We start from the raw sequence: 17355 nt of genomic DNA on the forward strand, positions 1-17355 counted from the left end.
CCTGATGCTCGCTTGGTGCGCCTGATGCTCGCTTGGTGCTCTTGATTCACCCAGAAAAATTAATGGGTCATATTGTGCAAATATTAACTCACTTTCTCACCCACCGCTGGAGAACAGAGCGGACTTTGCGCCGATACGCTTGATTAGGATAAACTACACAAAGTTATAAAGTTGATTGATATTTGAAACAAAGTCACGCTCGTTTCTTCGAGTGTTTTCTTGAAGTCCTTCTATACTGAAATTCATTTTCTAGAAAATGAACTTATTTATTAAATAAATTAATTTACCTGTGCTATATTCATTATTTCGATTTATTTAATTGCAATAATACTGTATTTTAGAGGGGACCGTGAGTTTGATGAGCCGAACACTTGATTTTTTATTTAAAACCAATATTCCCAGTAAATCAAGTAAGGTTTTCAGTTCATAGTTTCTAAATGGCCCTGTGGACGAAACCGCAACCAAAATTTTTTACTATAGATTAGTAGGACAATGAAATACGTTGGTTTTATAATTAATATAGTGTAGTAAATAGTATAGCATAGTATAGTCTTGATTATATGTTATTATACAGTATTATATAGTATTGTAGCCGCAGTCAGCTGACCCAATAAATATTCAACTTGTAAGAAAATAATAAATTTGGCTTTTTTTCGTTTGTCTTCAAATTGTGTAGCATAAAATACAGACGAAACGTGAACTGCTGAACAAACATTCTTGCAATTTTTTCCAATGAGGATTGCAGTTTCATTTGAATAGTGTTGAAGGAACTGCGTCAATAACTGCGTATATTAAGCGGTAGATTTATTGGCGTGCTTACGAAACACAAGATTTCAATCGAATATATCTATTGAATTCAATTACCCGCTCATAGTTAGTTGTGTTTCTTGCATTTGTATAACTTATTACTTCATGGGTCGTCATAGGTTAAAACAAACGGAAGATTTATTTTTCTTCGTTCATATCTTGAGAGTTTTCCATGAACACGGACAAAAGAAATTTGCCCCCAAGTCGTATCTCTGTTGTAAAAAGTTACAAAGTATCATCAAGCAACCAAATCTATTATTTTATTTTGATTGTGACTACTTTCTGCATCCTCATGATGCTTATGTAAATTACTCGTAACAGCTGAAATTACGCGAAGACGATAGATGGGCAACTCAGTTATTTTTCACTGAAATCATCTACACCCATATCAAAACAAAGATAAACAGGGATAAAATTCTGGGCGGTTTAGCCGAGTCACTTAAATCCATTGCCTTTGTGTAGGGTAAAATGGACTTATAGGGAGGAAATGTTTGGGAATATAATATGGTGACAGACTATCAGCAAGAAATGTAACTACGTTTACTAGGCTTTTGCATAACATATAAGGTTTAAGTACTTTTAAAACGAACCCTTGAATTGTTTTTGACATTTATAATTTCTGAATGAGTTGTATATCATCTTGTGTTATGTGGGTTACAGTGGATAAAATATATTAACTCACCTCCACCTAGCTTTAGTGACTTTTGAATAATGAAACCATATTTTTCACAAGATTTTTATTATGATCGCTCCATCGACCTAATTTGAAAATTCAAGAATTGCTTTTACATACAGAGCCACGAAAAAAGTGTAATATCGCATTAATCAATACTCCATACACATCCTGGGTCATAACTTTGCGATTTATTTTGAATTCTGTCGATCAAAATCGAAGAAAACAATAATTTGAAAGAGAATATACAAATCCATGTATGAATTTGGGATAGCGAAAAAATCGCAAAGTCTTCAAATTTCTGAAGTTATTTCCCCTAATGTAGGGTAAATATGTGTTTTCCGGAATATTTTGACGTTCTTTCGATGCAACTTTGCATCAGTTGGTATATGAACAACATGGCAGCTAGTAGTGTTTGTGTACGTTTAGTTGATTAGAATTTATTCATCATTATGAACTAGGAGAAACAATAGCAATCTTAGAAAAAATGTGACAGCAGCTTTGAGTATAATAAATTCTTGCGTAGTAAGTGAGAGTAGAAAGAAAACATTTTTGTTGTTTAGTCGCTGACTCAGATGCAAAAACTGAAGCTGTTGTATTTTGATCGTGACAGAAAAGACAACTCAGTGACTTCCAACTTGTGCCATCAGCTGACTGCTGAGCCTCTAATGTTTATTTCGTGTTGTGAAGGGACCTCTCTCATCTGTTTGCATGATATGTGAACATGGACGAGAGGTAAGAAGAGGTTTAAGTTGTGCAAACTGTTGCCTCACTAATTTATAATTTCTCTGATTTGTTTGAAATATTGACAACGGCCTGACAAAATTTCAGAAGCCTTACAAAAAATGTGAAGTTGGAAAAATTTGCTTATGCATATTCAATTTACATTTTATTTCATTAATTTCTCACGGATATTCTGTTTTTTCCTTGTCAAACTCAAACTGCCTACTTCAAAGCAATATAGAGAAATTCCTGACTCTGTATTCCTTAAATTTTGCAGCTCTAATCTCCTGACCTATAATAGCAGTAGATTTGGAATCTGAGTCCTGAACATTATTAACAGTGAGTTAAAAGATAGGTAATTCATCTAAAAGAATCTTGTCCCTCCATAAATGGTGTGAAACTGTGAAAACATTAGACTTGGATTTGAAAGTAGATGCTCCTAGCCTCCTGCTTTGTAGCTAACTAGGGTAAACGCGGTATATTCCGACATCATAGGTAATTCCGTCACTTCTCTAGTTTTTCCTTTATATTAAGCTTTGTTTTAGTTCCATGCGTTCATTGATGGTTGAAATGGTGACGTCATACATTTGCGTGTCGAAATACTGCAAAAACACTATGTCTTGGCCATCTAGTGGGAAAATATTGAGATCCAAAGAGAGACAATACATGCCACCTGGTGAGATCATCGAAAAATGTGTCAAATTTGACAGTTGACCTTGCTCTACCAAATAGTGAATAACTGTTTTTATAGGAAGAATATTATGGTTTGAGACTTTTAAATACGTCTGTGAATATATTAGGAATCCTTTAAGTAAACTTGTATTTGCTGATTTCAAGTCGTAAATAAATTAATAGATGATTAAGTTGAGTATATAATGGATTTAGACCCATCAAAACTAATTCCGACACAACTTGAATTGGACACACTCAGATTGTTCCAAGCTTTGTACAAAAATTGAAATTTGCTTAATTAAAAGCCTAATAGCTGTTAATTAAAACGTAATTAAGTAGTGTTCAATATTTGTTAGTGTTCTAATTCAAAGCCGTGTTGTATCCCAATACAGCTCACACAGCGAACGGAATTCAAATACGTTGATGTCGGCATTACGTATCAGTTAAATTTGAAGCGCTGTCGCAATACGACTCACCATGTGTCGAATATTGCCACACACAGTGACGGAATATAGGGATTTGGTAGGTTTCCATTCTAAAGGCTTTTTAATAAATATGGCAACATTTTGTGACGTTTCATCGTTGCTGACGCTTACCGTAGTGAAGTGTTTTGAGAGTCACGTGAAGGCAACAGAACTTACGTAACACGTACGTTTTTTTTTATAGTTTTTCATTTCTCGATGCGTCCTTAATGTGTCGGAATATACCGCGTTTACCCTATGACACAAAGAAGTTTCTGTACTCTAATTGCTTTTGAGTCTCCAACTTCATTATCTTATTTGAATGTCCAATCGCCCAATGTGAATTTTTTTTATAGCATTTAATCTGGCATCAGTGCTTCAGTGGTGTGTAATGCTGCAACTCAATTTGGAATATCAGGCAGAAGTCTCCTAAAATAGCTGGTAAAAAAGATTGTTTCATGGGTGATTTTTAAAGAGGATTTTTTATTTTAAATATTCCTATTTTATACTAAAGAAATTTGCCATCTCACAGGTGGCTTCTAAGGCCCATAGTGGAATTCTAGGATGAGAGGTCATGGTGGCAGTCCGCTGCTGTGTGGCAGTCTAAACGCATTGCAATGCCCTGTGCCCCTGGGTCATTTGCAAGCTGCAATGTTCTAAGCACAACAGTCCAATCCCATAGTCTCATTGCAACTCCCTCTAGAAATATGTGGAGTTTCAAAATTGATATAGATAAATAAGTAAAGATTTGAGCTGGGAAATTCAATAGGGTACTTATGTTAGTTTCAAAATGATATCAATGATGTAAAAAATGACAATGACTTACTTTCATGATCATTGGTTGTTCAGCCAGTCAGCCATGATGATCCATGGTGCAATTCTATAGGTTATTTAAAAGAACCTGGTCTTATGACATTTTGAACCGATCACGCTTCTTTACGGACCGAGCGCTGCACCGCGTAACACACCTTCCCTGGCAAAAGCTTATTTACTTCTGAAGAAAGGGGTGGTTTCACTGTCAGCTCAGCTGATAGCTGCACTGGGTGTGGGCAGGCCTTATTTGAATTTGAATGCATGCATCGATTTGAAATCCTATACACATAGTATACCAGTCCTAAGGAGCCTAAATTTTTAATATGTATATAAAAAATGTACGTTTCTGCATGGATTATAAGGCTGTTAACATTAACAAACTTTGAATTATCTCTGATGCATGAAATACTTGCTTAAACTATTTTATTTTCAATATAAGTGACTGGATGCAAACATTGGTTCGCAAGAACCAAGATAGCCCCCAACAACAGTAATTTCAATTCAAATCAATTGACATTAATTTCTAAATTCAAATTTATTTAGCCAGTATTTCTTGCATCAGAGATACTTTTAAGTATTTCAATGTTCCACGTAATCAAAATCCACGCAGAAATGTAAACTTTTAATAGGCTTTAGGCTAAAATTTACGCTCCTAGTCCAAAGAACTGAAACCAATTTCAAATCAAAAATGACCAATGAATCACGCTTTCTGGCAGCTTCTGTCACAGCTGATTGCAGTTGCAGTGCATTTTTACTAAGGGATAGCATAAGTTGCCAATATGTATTTAATGTACCGTCAACCGGTTTTAACCGGACAGTTTTGAGCATTTTTTGTTAATAACTTCTTACCATGAAACATTTCATAAAAAAGTTTAGGCTCATTTTATAGCTCTTTGCGAGGGCTATCGAATGGCATCTTCAAAAGAATTCCATTATATTTCCATACCCTCAACTGGGGCTACTCGGGACAATTTTGAACGTTTTTCATTCATAACTTCTTACCATGAAACATTTCATAAACAAGTTTAGGCTCATTTCAAAGCTCTTTGCAAGGGCTATCACATGGCTTCTCCAAAAAATTTCATATGCAATTTGTAAGGTGTCAGAAGCAAAAAAAGAGTGTCCCGAGTAGCCCCATCCAACGGGGCTACTCAGGACACTTGCAATAAAACTTAATTTTAAAATATTTGAAGCATGCAGAGTGTACTCATCCATTACTAACAGTAGGTACTCTGAAGTCCTCCTCTTTCATTGTAGATGATGTAGAGGTAGAATAAATGACATTTTCTGCAATTTTTACTCATTTTTCCTTTATTGATATGATATTACCATATACATTGATTACCGTATTATTGATGCGATATTACCGCATTATTGATGCAATATTACCGTATCCATGAACATGCCATTGAGCATTTACAGCAACCTTGTCCACTGCAAGCTTCATATCAGCAGCCTTATAGCATTTTTTCCGTATCTGTNTTTTTCCTGTATCTGTAAGCTTACAGGACAGCTTGTAATTTCACACCATTTTAATTGGGTTAAGTGAATTTACTATGAAAAAAAAATTGTGAAAAACATACCTGAAATAGAAAGGAATGTTGAATGAAAGCTAGTAAATGTAGTATTTTTGAACTTCCTTTATACTACACAGATAGGAAAAATGTTGACGTTTATGCACTATATTTAGTTTTGCAATATTCCAATTAGTTTTGCTACTAAAACAGTTTTACGCTATGTCGGAGGACTGTCCCGAGTTATCCCACCCGTCCCGAGTAGCCCCGGTTGACGGTAGTTTGGCTTCTACAACATTTCTACAAAATGTTGGAGGACTGTCCCTCATTACCTCGCCCATCCCTTATTACCCTGTTTGACTGTATATACCGTATTACAATATCACAATCGAAAATTTTATTCGCAAGTCACAATTGCCCTGTGCCCACAATGCAAGACTGCTTCTTTATTGATGCCTTTTTAGCACATTTTCTCATTTATTGAAAAAATGCCCTAATGTACTCGTCATGTCCTTCTGTCTCTCTGACCGTCCGTCTCTCCATGACTTCACATTTTCGTCGACAAGAAAATGCGCTCTCTGTCACTCACTGCAGTGAGTACTGAGTTATATTTTTTAGCTGGCAGTGATGTCACACATGCACACATGAATGACATGATGCATCGGCTGTGATGTCACACAGTACAACATCTTACAGCACCACAAATAAATGAATTTGAATAAGTAGTAATAGAAAGTATGTTGCTGGAACACTTTAAGAGACTGTGCCTAATCAGGATATAATATTATTATCTTATTAGTCTAACATAGGTACTAAACAATAAAGTAGTTCATTTGCTCGCATCTGCTGGTGCTGCCATCTGTATGTGGGCACTGCCATCTTTGTTTTGAAATTGAAAGCCCTAGTGTGACGGTGGTTTCAAGTCCTTTGGAATCTAAAATATAAAAAAATGTAAGTTTCTGCATGCATTTTAATGCTGTTAACATTGAGAAACATCAAAGTATCTCTCATGCAAGAAATACTGGCTAAATAAATTTTAATTTAGAAATGAATATTACTTTAAAACTGAGTGATCCAAGCAATCAAACTTGGAAGGAACCCTAGGTTTTGAAGCAAGTTGTGTTTATCAAAATTGGAATTTTTTTAATGAAGTACCGGTACCATCAACCGGGGCTACTCGGGACAGGCGGGGTAACTCGGGACAGTCCTCCAACATGGCGTAAAACTGTTTTAGTAGCGAAACTAATTGGAATATTTAAAACTAAATATAGTGGCATAAATGTCAAAATTTTTCCTATCTATGCGGTACCTATAAAGGAAGTTCAAAAATACTACATTTACTAGCTTTGAAAAATTCCTGAAAAAAATGGTGAAAAACAATATTTTGAAGAGTTACTTCTGCTAAGGTCTGTAGTAAAAAACATATTTGCCGTATTAAAAAATTTTGCTTAGGAAAAAGTGGCAGACAAGTACTGTCAACCGGGGCTACTTGGGACAAGCGGGGCTACTCGGGACAGGCCTCCGACACGGTGTAAAACTGTTGTAGTAGCGAAACTAATTGGAATATTGCAAAACTAAAAACAGTGGCGTAAACGTCAACATTTTTCCTATCTATGTAGTAGTATAAAGGAAGTTGAAAAATATTACATTTACTTGCCTTGAAAAATTCCTGAAAAAATGGTGAAAAACTATATTTTGTAAAGTTACAACTGCTAAGGTATGTAGCAAAAAAAATATTCGCCGTATTAAAAAATTTTACTTACGTAAAAGTAGCACCATGTGTCGGCTTGAAAACGTAATTGACAGAATTTGCCTATCTCATTCCAAAAAAAAAAAAAAATGGCAGCCATTTCCTCGCGGCGGGGCTACTCGGGACACCCCCCCAGGGCTATTCGGGACACCCCCAAAAACGCATTTACGGTAGAACCTCAGTTAGCAAAGGCTCCAATTACGAAAAAATTGATTAAAAACAAAGAATATTGATCACATTTTCCTTGCTCAGCGAAAAAATTTCACTTATCAAAAAATTAGTGCATCATCAGTCATCACAAAATTGTGCATAGCATGTCATGTATAGAATTGTGCACCAAGCATCATAGAATGAAAAGTAATTGACCTAAACTATGATTTATTTGTCCAAAAAATACTGTTGGGGGTCAGCCCCTCTAGAGGTTGATGGTCCGGCCGGTATAGGACCAGCACATGAAACCAAGCAGAACACACTCAGGGAAACAAACGGAGGAAGAACCAAGCAAACATGTATTAAATATAATCAGTGGTACATGAAGGTGAAAGGTGAAAAATTAGTTGGTTAGTAATGAGACAGCCCAGGGCTATGAGTGATGTGGTGAACCTAGCATGAGAAAATAAACAGCCAGCAGCCCAAACTGGTTTGAACAACAAAGAACAAACAATGATACATGATAAATAAGCTAAACTGGGCCAGAATAATGATCTGTAGCATAAATCAAATCAAGAATAATGAAACCAAGGAATCAAGGGCTCAAAATGGGCCATTGGTCAGGCCTGGTCCATCAAGGGGCGTCCGGGCCAAAGAAACAAGATGACGGTGGTCTTACTTGTGAGTATCAGTGGGGTAGACTCAACTGGCTGGTTAGGGCAGCTCTGACACGAGTTGCTAGACAGGACTTAAAGGGCATCCACGCTGGCCTCTAGTGTCAGCTTGAGTAGCTGAAGAGCAGCCCAAGACTCGACTGCAATGTGGCTCAGTGAGCCCAAAGCTTGCCTGTCACTCGTCCAGAACTGGCATCAAACTAGCTCAGAACTTGCCGGAATGTGCTCCAAATTGGCCCAGAATATGCCCCACTTTGGCTGCTCTGCAAAAGTGCAGGAACAACAACACATAAAACCTATCCAACAAAACACTTGAAACACATACATACACTTGAAACGCATAAATACACATTAGCTACCTACTACTAAACTCTAGAACAATTTAAAGGGATGATTGATTGATTGACAAACATTTACTGATATCATTCAATAATTAAAATTTATGACTGAGATGCGTGGCGAGAGTGTTCCCTTGACTTACCTATTTAAGAGCCAGGATAATCTTAGTAACTAGGTCAGAGACAGGACAGCAAGGAAGTCTTCATGGCCAGAAAGCAGGCTCATGTACAGTAGGCAGTATGAGTGGTTGGCAAGTCAGTGTAAGCACCAGATAAGCAGGAACACAGAAAATTGACTTGCTTCAACAATGCTTATTCACATGCATTAATATCACTTTAACTTGCAGTCACTTTTTTAGTATTAAAGCACTGGGGACAAAAAGAGAGGATTAATTGAAAACACTTAATAAATCATTCATTTGCCTAAATGCAGCCCCTAACAATACGTTGGTTGTCACTGAAACATTCCTTTCTGTTTCAGGTATGTTTTTCACAATCTTTTTTATAGTAAATTCACTTATCCCAATTAAAATGGTGTGAAATTACAAGCCGTCCTGTAAGCTTACAGATACAGAAAAAATGCTATAAGGCTGCTGATATGAAGCTTGCAGTGGACAAGGTTGCTGTAAATGCTCAATGGCATGTTCATGGATACGGTAATATTGCATCAAAAATACGGTAATATTGCATCACTAATACGGTAATCAATGTACCGTATATGGTAATATATCAATAAAGAAAAACGAGTAAAAATCACAGAAAATGTCATTTATTCTACCTCTACATCATCTACAATGAAAGAGGAGGACTTCAGAGTGCTGTTAGTAATAGATGAGTACACTCTGCATGCTTCAAATATTTTAAAATGAAGTTTTATTCCAAGTGTCCCGAGTAGCCCCGTTCGACGGGGCTACGCAGCACACTTTTTTTTCTTCTGGCACCTTACGAATAGCATATGGAATTTTTTTGAAAATGTCATTCGATAGCCCTCACAAAGAGCTATAAAATGAGTCTAAACTTGTTTATGAAATGTTTCATGGTAAGAAGTTATTAACAAAAAACGCTCAAACCGTCCCGAGTAGCCCCGGTTGACAGTAATTCTATAAAATTTCAATGCAGAACTTCAATTTCTAATAATTATTTACCGTCAAACGGGTTAAGAAGGGACGGTTTTAAGCATTTTTTCTCAAAAACTTCTTATCATGAAATATTTCATAAACAAGTTTAGGCTCATTTTATAGCTCTTTGCGAGGGCTATTAAATGGCATCTTGAAAAAAACTCTATATGCTATTTGTAAGGTGCCAAACGCAAAATAAAAGCATCCCAAATTACCCCTGGGAACAGGGTAAACCAGGACACTTGAAGTAAAACCTAATTTTAAAATGTTTGAAGCATGCAGAGTGTACTCATCTATTACTAACATTAATCTGAAGTCCTCCTCTTCCTTTGTAGATGATATACATGTAGAATAAATGACATTTTCTGTGGTTTTTACTTGTTTTTCATTTATTAATATGGTATTACCATATCCATACATTACTGTATTACTATTGATGTGATATTACTGAATCCATGAATATGCCATTGAGCATTTACAATGACCTTGTCCACTGCAAGCTTCATATCAGCAGCCATGTAGCTCTTTTCTTTATCTGTAAGCTTACAGGATGGCTTGTAATTTCACACAAATTTAATTGGGTCATGTGAATTCACTATAACAAAATAATATGCGTTTAAAAATTACTTTTTAAAGACAACACTTCCAAAGAATGCAGTGTCTCCAATCTTACAAATGTACAATGAATTTCTCATTTAATTTTCAAATTAAAAAATTAGTTTTTCAATTTTTTTTAATATTGGAAATTTTTTTTTTTAATTTATAAAATCTTTTATTTTGACATTTGATTCATGCATTGTTTCCAACTTTACACAAGTGGGCAAAATTTCAGATCGATTGGATAAGTAGAAGTGTATTAAATTTCGATTACAAGATTTGTAGCAGACAGACAGACAGACAGACAGACAAACAAGAAGTGAAGTTAAAGAGAAGTGTTGTAAAAAGATCATAAAAGCATACCTAAAACAGAAAAGAATATTTTAGTGACAAATAATCTTGGAAAAATGAATCATAGTTTTGGTTAACTACTTTTCATTTTATGTTGCCTGGTGCACAATTCTATCTATGACATTCTCTGCACAATTTTGTAATGACTGATGATGCATTAATTTTTCGTTGAGTGATTTTTTTTGCTAAAGACGTTAGCAGAGGGACATTTTCCAAAATCTCACTTTTCACACGTTTTCAAGGATTTTGTAGAGTTATTAAATGTATGATATCTTGACTTACTTTATGCTACATAGAAGTGAAAATGTTGAAATTTATGCCAGTTTTTTTAGTTTTGCAATATTTTGATTAGTTTAGCTGCTACAACACTTCTACGAAATGTGGGATGACTGTCCCGATTTACCCCGCCCTTTCCTTATTACACCGTTTGATGGTATTCATATATTTATGAGAAGGGTAGGTATTTCTAAAAGTGTTTATTTTTATAAATGTTGTGTTGACTATGTCAGTCAACAGCAAGTTGTTGTTTACTGGCTTTTTCTTTATTATGTATCTATATTTTCTTCATTTTTTCAGTTATTTATTATTATGTGCAGCTTGTTACGTGAGGTGGTGGTAACCCGTAACGATGATCGCAGCTATGGCCTTACTGTGTCAGGCGAAAGCCCCGTCGTGGTCCAGGATGTCAAAGATGGTTAGTATTGTTATTTTCAATACTCAATGAATGCCTCTAATTGATGTATATATACTCTACTGGTATATACGCATTTTATTTTGGCGCATGGTGCAGTATGTTGAGGAATGTCAGCCTTCTAAATTTCAGCACTTGATTTGAACAATTTTTAGCACTGGTATGTCTTGTGATACTAATAGTCTTATAGTAAATGTATAGAATATACATCAGTAATATTTACTGCATTAGTAGGCTATCTCATGGCACTTCAAGAGCCATGAACACAATTTTTTGAAGGCAAAAATTTTGCAGTAGATTTTTCTATTCATGAATGTCAAAATGTCTGAATTAGCCCATCAACAGTTTTACAGCACCTCTAGGTAATTTGGTGAATATATGTCTTTACTTTGGCATGATATTTCTCAAGTATATCATGATTCAAGGTGGCTTGAATTCTGCATAATATGGCACATTCAATGTAGCTTAAGATCAGGATATTGCCTTAGAAAAAAACAAAATTATCCTTAGAAATTATTAGAGGATCTTATATAGTGCATAATTGTTATATTATAACCAGCAAGATTCCACTACTTATATCATGCCATGCCAAGTGAATTGAATTTTGATTTGAGTACATTTTTATTAAATTTAATTTATTACAATTAAATTCAAGTTTAATTTGAGTTCACTTAAATTTAATTTTGATTTGAGTATAATCAAATTTAATTTGTATACGAGTACAATTAAAGTTTATTTCTATTTGAGTACGCTCAAATTTAATTTTTATTTGAGTACCCTATGGTTAAATTTAATTTTAACTGAATATAATTAAATTTTAAAGTTTTATCTAAGTATGATTAAATTAAATTTTGCAGGAGGCCCGGCTTGCCTAGCTGGGGTGCAGGTTGGTGACTGCATCATGAAGGTGAATGGCACGCCCGTGTCAAAGTTCAACCACAAGGAGGTTGTGCAGATCATCAAGTGTGAGTACAAGTGCCTAACTTTCCTCCCTGAAACTGGGTAACTACTGTAACATTGGTTTTTATTACAAGTGCCTAACTTTCCTCTTTGAAGCTGGGTAACTACTGTAACATTGGTTTTTATTACCTACTTAATCTTCCAGCAATAGATGTTGAAATACTAAGAAAAGTTCAATTATTACTAATATAAATTAGTATTAATAGCTTCTATTGAATGCTGGCAATACAAATGCTGTGGCTTGGATTACCCCAACTTGGTCCATTGCCAAGGTTACTTGGATCATTTTGACATTTAAGAAAAGAAAATTTTACACTCAAAAAGTTCTTTGCTTATAAAAATTGTGTTGATGGCTCCTGAAGTACCATGAGATAAGCTACTAATACAATAAAGATATATAGGTATTTATGCATTTACTATAAGACTATTTGTATCACGAAAAGATTGCTGCTAAAAATGGCCCAAGTCTTACGGTACCATCTCACTTTATCTAGTGCTGTCTTTGTAGAGGCAGATATCACATATATGTGTCAAACGTTATGGATTATATGTTATCTTATGCATAATGTATATTTTCTGTTATGAGTTAATGTTGTGTGGGCAGCTTCACATTCAGTTCGTCTGACGGTGTGTGCCGGGGCGAGTTTGCCTGCAGCTGACACGTCGCCTGAGAGCAGCTCGTCGCTATCGTCTGCGTCTGTGCTGCTGCGTCACCACAACAAGGAGAAGCAGCACAAGATTACTGCTCCTCTGCCTGTCAATGTGAGTATTTACATCATTAATAGTATCATTAGTCTGCTTAAATTACAAGTTCAATATGAATTTAAAATCTAAGAAAACATCACTCTAATTCACAGTATCTTCTGAATATATCTTGGTGTAAAATTTACGATATTTTGGTGAAACACCCAGGAAATTAGGAATTCTTGATGTGGTGAATGTTAATGATGCATATGCTTTTTAGGGCTTTCAACATTTTTGATAGTAACATTTCAGAACTCTATTATTTGAATTTTGCGTTAGTTGATAGATTTTTAAATTCTTGAGTCATTGTTAGTTCTGGGACCATGAGTTTAAACACTTGTATTTGAAAATAATCTTATTAACTGCTAGGCTGTCATATTTTAAAGATTTTAGCTGATAAATTAAAGCTATTTTGTCTTACCAACTTTTAGTTGCTGAAATTTAACTTATTTCATCTGTAATAGAACCAGCTAAATAAGAACCGCCAGTATTATTAGTACGTAGTTAACATTTTATTTAATATTGTCTTTATTAAAGTTATTTAATTTGTAACAGAACCAGCTGGATGTGAACCACCAGTATTAATAGTAGTGAACCTTTAATTTAATATAGTCAGTATTAAAGATATTTAATTTACAACAGAACCAGCTGCAGAACCAGCTGGATGTGAACCGCCAGTATTATTAGTAGTGAACCTTTAATTTAATATAGTCAGTATTAAAGATATTTAATTTACAACAGAACCAGCTGCAGAACCAGCTGGATGTGAACCGCCACAAGATGCTCAGCAAGATGCTGGACACGCAACTCAAGACCAGGGAGAACATCCTTCTTGAGCTTGAGAAGAAGCCCCCTAAAGTATATCTTCTTATTTGATTATATAATTTACATAAACCTTCCCAATATTACTACCTAATTTAGATTAGAGATAAAGCCATCACTAAAATGAATTTTCATCCAAGCATGTTTTAACAGTTCACACTAGAATATGACTTTGCTTACTTCTTTCAGTCGTGATTCATAAATCATAATTTTTTACCTGAGATCTTTTACATTTATCCTGAGATTGTGTACGTTTATCCTGTGAGATTTTACGTTAAACCTGAGATCTTTTACATTTACCCTGAGATATTTTTATGTTTACTCTAAAATCTTTTACATTATCCTGAAGTATTTTATAAATACCCTGAGATCTTTTACGTTTACCTTGAAAGCTTTTACATTTACCCTGAAATCTTATGTTTACCTGAAATCTTTTATGTTTACCCTGAAATCTTTTATGTTTACCCTGAGATAGTTTATGTTTACTCTGAAATCTTTTACGTTAACCCAGTGATCTTTTACGTTTACTCTGTGATATTTTACATTCACCCTGAGATCTTTTACATTTACTCTGAAATCTTTTATGTTTACCCTGAAATCTTCAACATTTGCCTTGAGATCTTTTACGTTTAAATACCCTGAGATCTTGTGCGTTTACCCTGAGATCTTCTATGTTTACCCTGAGAAATTTTATGTTTACCCTGAAAAATTTTACGTTTACCCTGAGATATATGGAATAAACTGGCTTTCTGTTTTCAGAATTTGGCCAAGTCTCTCGAGAAGGAGCTGGAAACCATCAACTCTCTTGTGGAGACGATACAAACTAAGCTCAGAGCCACTGAGACTGAGAATCCTCTCTCACAGGTACGTTCTGGAAAAAAATTAATCTTAAATATGTAATTTTTTCTCCGAGAATCCCTTATCCCGGACATGTCGTAGTAAGAAAGCTGTTCTCGAATCTCATGAATTTTTTCAGAGAATCCCTTATCCCAGGTATGTTTTAGAAAAAATTTTGTAATAATGTCACTTGTTTGCTTTAATCGCAAATTCACTAAAAACTTAAAAGCAAAGAAAACTCCACAAAAATTCATAGTATCTTTAAAGAAAACGTTTCGGAGTCCAGCTCCATCGTCACTAGTTTATGAATATAGTTGTGCACGATGTGCATCTGCGTACGTCGGGATGACGTCTCGCAATCTTTATTCTAGGGTCGCAGAACATAAGGGCAGAAGTTGTAGAACTGGTAACTTACTGTCACGCCCACCTCATTCGGCTGTGCGGGCTCACGCCGAGCAGTGCGATGTTCCAGTGTCTGACAGTGACTTCAAAGTTTTACCTTCCAGTTCCGGTGTTTCTGATTTGCGCATTTTAGAATCATTGTACATTTTTAAACAGAGGCCTAGTTTGAATTTAGCTTTTAGCTCTTACCCGCTTGAAATTGTAAATAGATAGGTTTTACAGCTTAGGTTTTTTGTTGCAATCATGACTGTACTAATTACTGATTTATCTGTGTTCTAGAATTTTCGAACTGACGATGGAGCTGGACTCCGAAACGTTTTCTTTAAAGATACTATGAATTTTTGTGGAGTTTTCTTTGCTTTTAAGTTTTTAGAAAAAATTTTTATCTCAAATTTCTGATTTTTTCCCAGTGAATCCTCTGTCCTGTTTTAGTTTATAGAAAAATCTCAAATCTCTCTCTTTTTTCTCCGAGAATCCTCTGTTTCAAGTTTGTTCTAGAGAAAAGATAGTCTAAATTTTGATTATTTTCTCAGATTATCCTCTGCCCCAAGTTTATTGAGAAAATACAAATTTCTGATCTTTTTTCTCTGGATGATACATGTAATAATTACGTTATACAAAATTTGTGTCCGAATGTCCGTCATTATTCTGTCCCAGGTTTGGTGTAAAAAAACATAAATGTATGATTTTTTCCTCATCACGATACTTGAAATGCTGATCTGATAAAAAAAAAAAACTGTTGCTATCTCGTACGAACTGTACGAAGTATGCGTTCCCATCATTACCATTTGAAGTATTGTGTAGTATCATATTTAGATGAAATACATACAATTGCTTAGGAAATATTAAACAGTTGAAGTCATGGCATATTCATTTGCAATTTTTGTCCAAGAACAACCACTCAAAACTGTCGCTCGAGTCTTTATATACCGTAGTGACATTATTTTTAGGATACCTACATCATGGAATAATTCACAATAAAGGGTTATGATATTAGATTCTAATTAACGGAATTTCAATGGTTTCAAAGATTTAAGTTAACTCCATAATATTCCAATCCAATTTCCATCGCACGGATTGCTCTTCAAAAATACAAACTCTGGCTTTTTCCACTAAACTTGCGCTTCCTATTAAGCGTTTTCTTCTTGTATGATACTCTCACAAAATTAGCTTTAACAATTAAAAAGCACTCTCTGGTTAAAAAATGTGAACATGAGTTTCATGGTAGAAATCTAATTCATTATAGTTATCAATTTTGGCTGACGCAAAAACACTGTTTATTGGGACTAGAAAATTTGGCGATTATGCTATACTGTATAGCAAGGGTGAGCTACAGACGAACTCTAAATTACAGATATGTAAATACCAGTTAATATGACACGTCTTGCATTAGTGGTTAGAAATAAAGAAAAGTTCTTTGTCATTCATGATAAATTAACCTGAGATCTTACGCAGCATTGAAAATATTTGCGCAGTAAATGTTAGGTACGGTATTGAGTTGATTACGATCTCCGTAGTTTTTGTGCGTTGATATCTGGATGTCACTATTTGAGGATCACTTTATATCACTTTAAGGTAAAACTATTCAAAATATTTCTTGAAAGTTGATTTAAAAAATTATGGTAAGATATTTTATATGTAAATTCTACGCGTATTTTTTTCAAGTTTGCTGTTTTCACTTTGCTCTGAAATTTTTCAAAAATGAACTTACCGTTCATTGTTAACAGAGGTTATATCTTATTATTTCTGTAAAAATTACACACATATAAATATAGATCTCAAGGGTTCCAATGGATATGAGTAGTTACATGACCGAGCGCATGGCGCCATTTTCCATAAACAGCTTAAATCATAGGTTACCAACCATTTACCCCAAATCTTACCCAACAAAATTACCAATTACCTTCAATATTATTACGAACAATTACCCCCGAATCTGCATAAACAGCTTAACAGGGTACTGATCATGAATCTTGCTCAACAAAATTAACCAATTACTCCCGAATCATGAGTTTACCCCGATTGAGCATTCTTTAACCGAGAATAACCTAGAGCGGCTACCTGAAAAATACTTCTGTGGAATATATAACTGATTTAAATTTTTGAAATACTTTCCAGAACTGGGATGCTCATCTTTATTGATCAACACAAAACTATAAGGTACTTTATACGTTTCATTACACAGTTCTTGAAACTCTGCAAAGGGCATATCACAAGCAATGTAATCACTATGAATATTCTTCATATCGATGAAGGGT

At 34.8% G+C, this 17355-nt stretch overlaps 1 protein-coding gene across 1 annotated transcript; it reads left to right on the top strand.

Moving 5' to 3' along the window:
• Positions 1-1877: 1877 nt before the first annotated feature.
• Positions 1878-14722, top strand: LOC108674413 (rho guanine nucleotide exchange factor 12; the record flags this gene model as incomplete). The annotated part of the gene is given in 6 exon segments (XM_018162356.2): positions 1878-2215; positions 11238-11335; positions 12190-12297; positions 12897-13054; positions 13778-13894; positions 14618-14722. Coding segments are annotated over 6 exon segments (597 nt in total), but the record flags the coding sequence as incomplete, so codon positions are not given.
• Positions 14723-17355: the final 2633 nt, after the last annotated feature.

This window comes from Hyalella azteca, unplaced genomic scaffold (genome assembly GCF_000764305.2).
Source record: "Hyalella azteca isolate HAZT.00-mixed unplaced genomic scaffold, Hazt_2.0.2 contig3984, whole genome shotgun sequence".
Taxonomy (NCBI): domain Eukaryota; kingdom Metazoa; phylum Arthropoda; class Malacostraca; order Amphipoda; family Hyalellidae; genus Hyalella; species Hyalella azteca.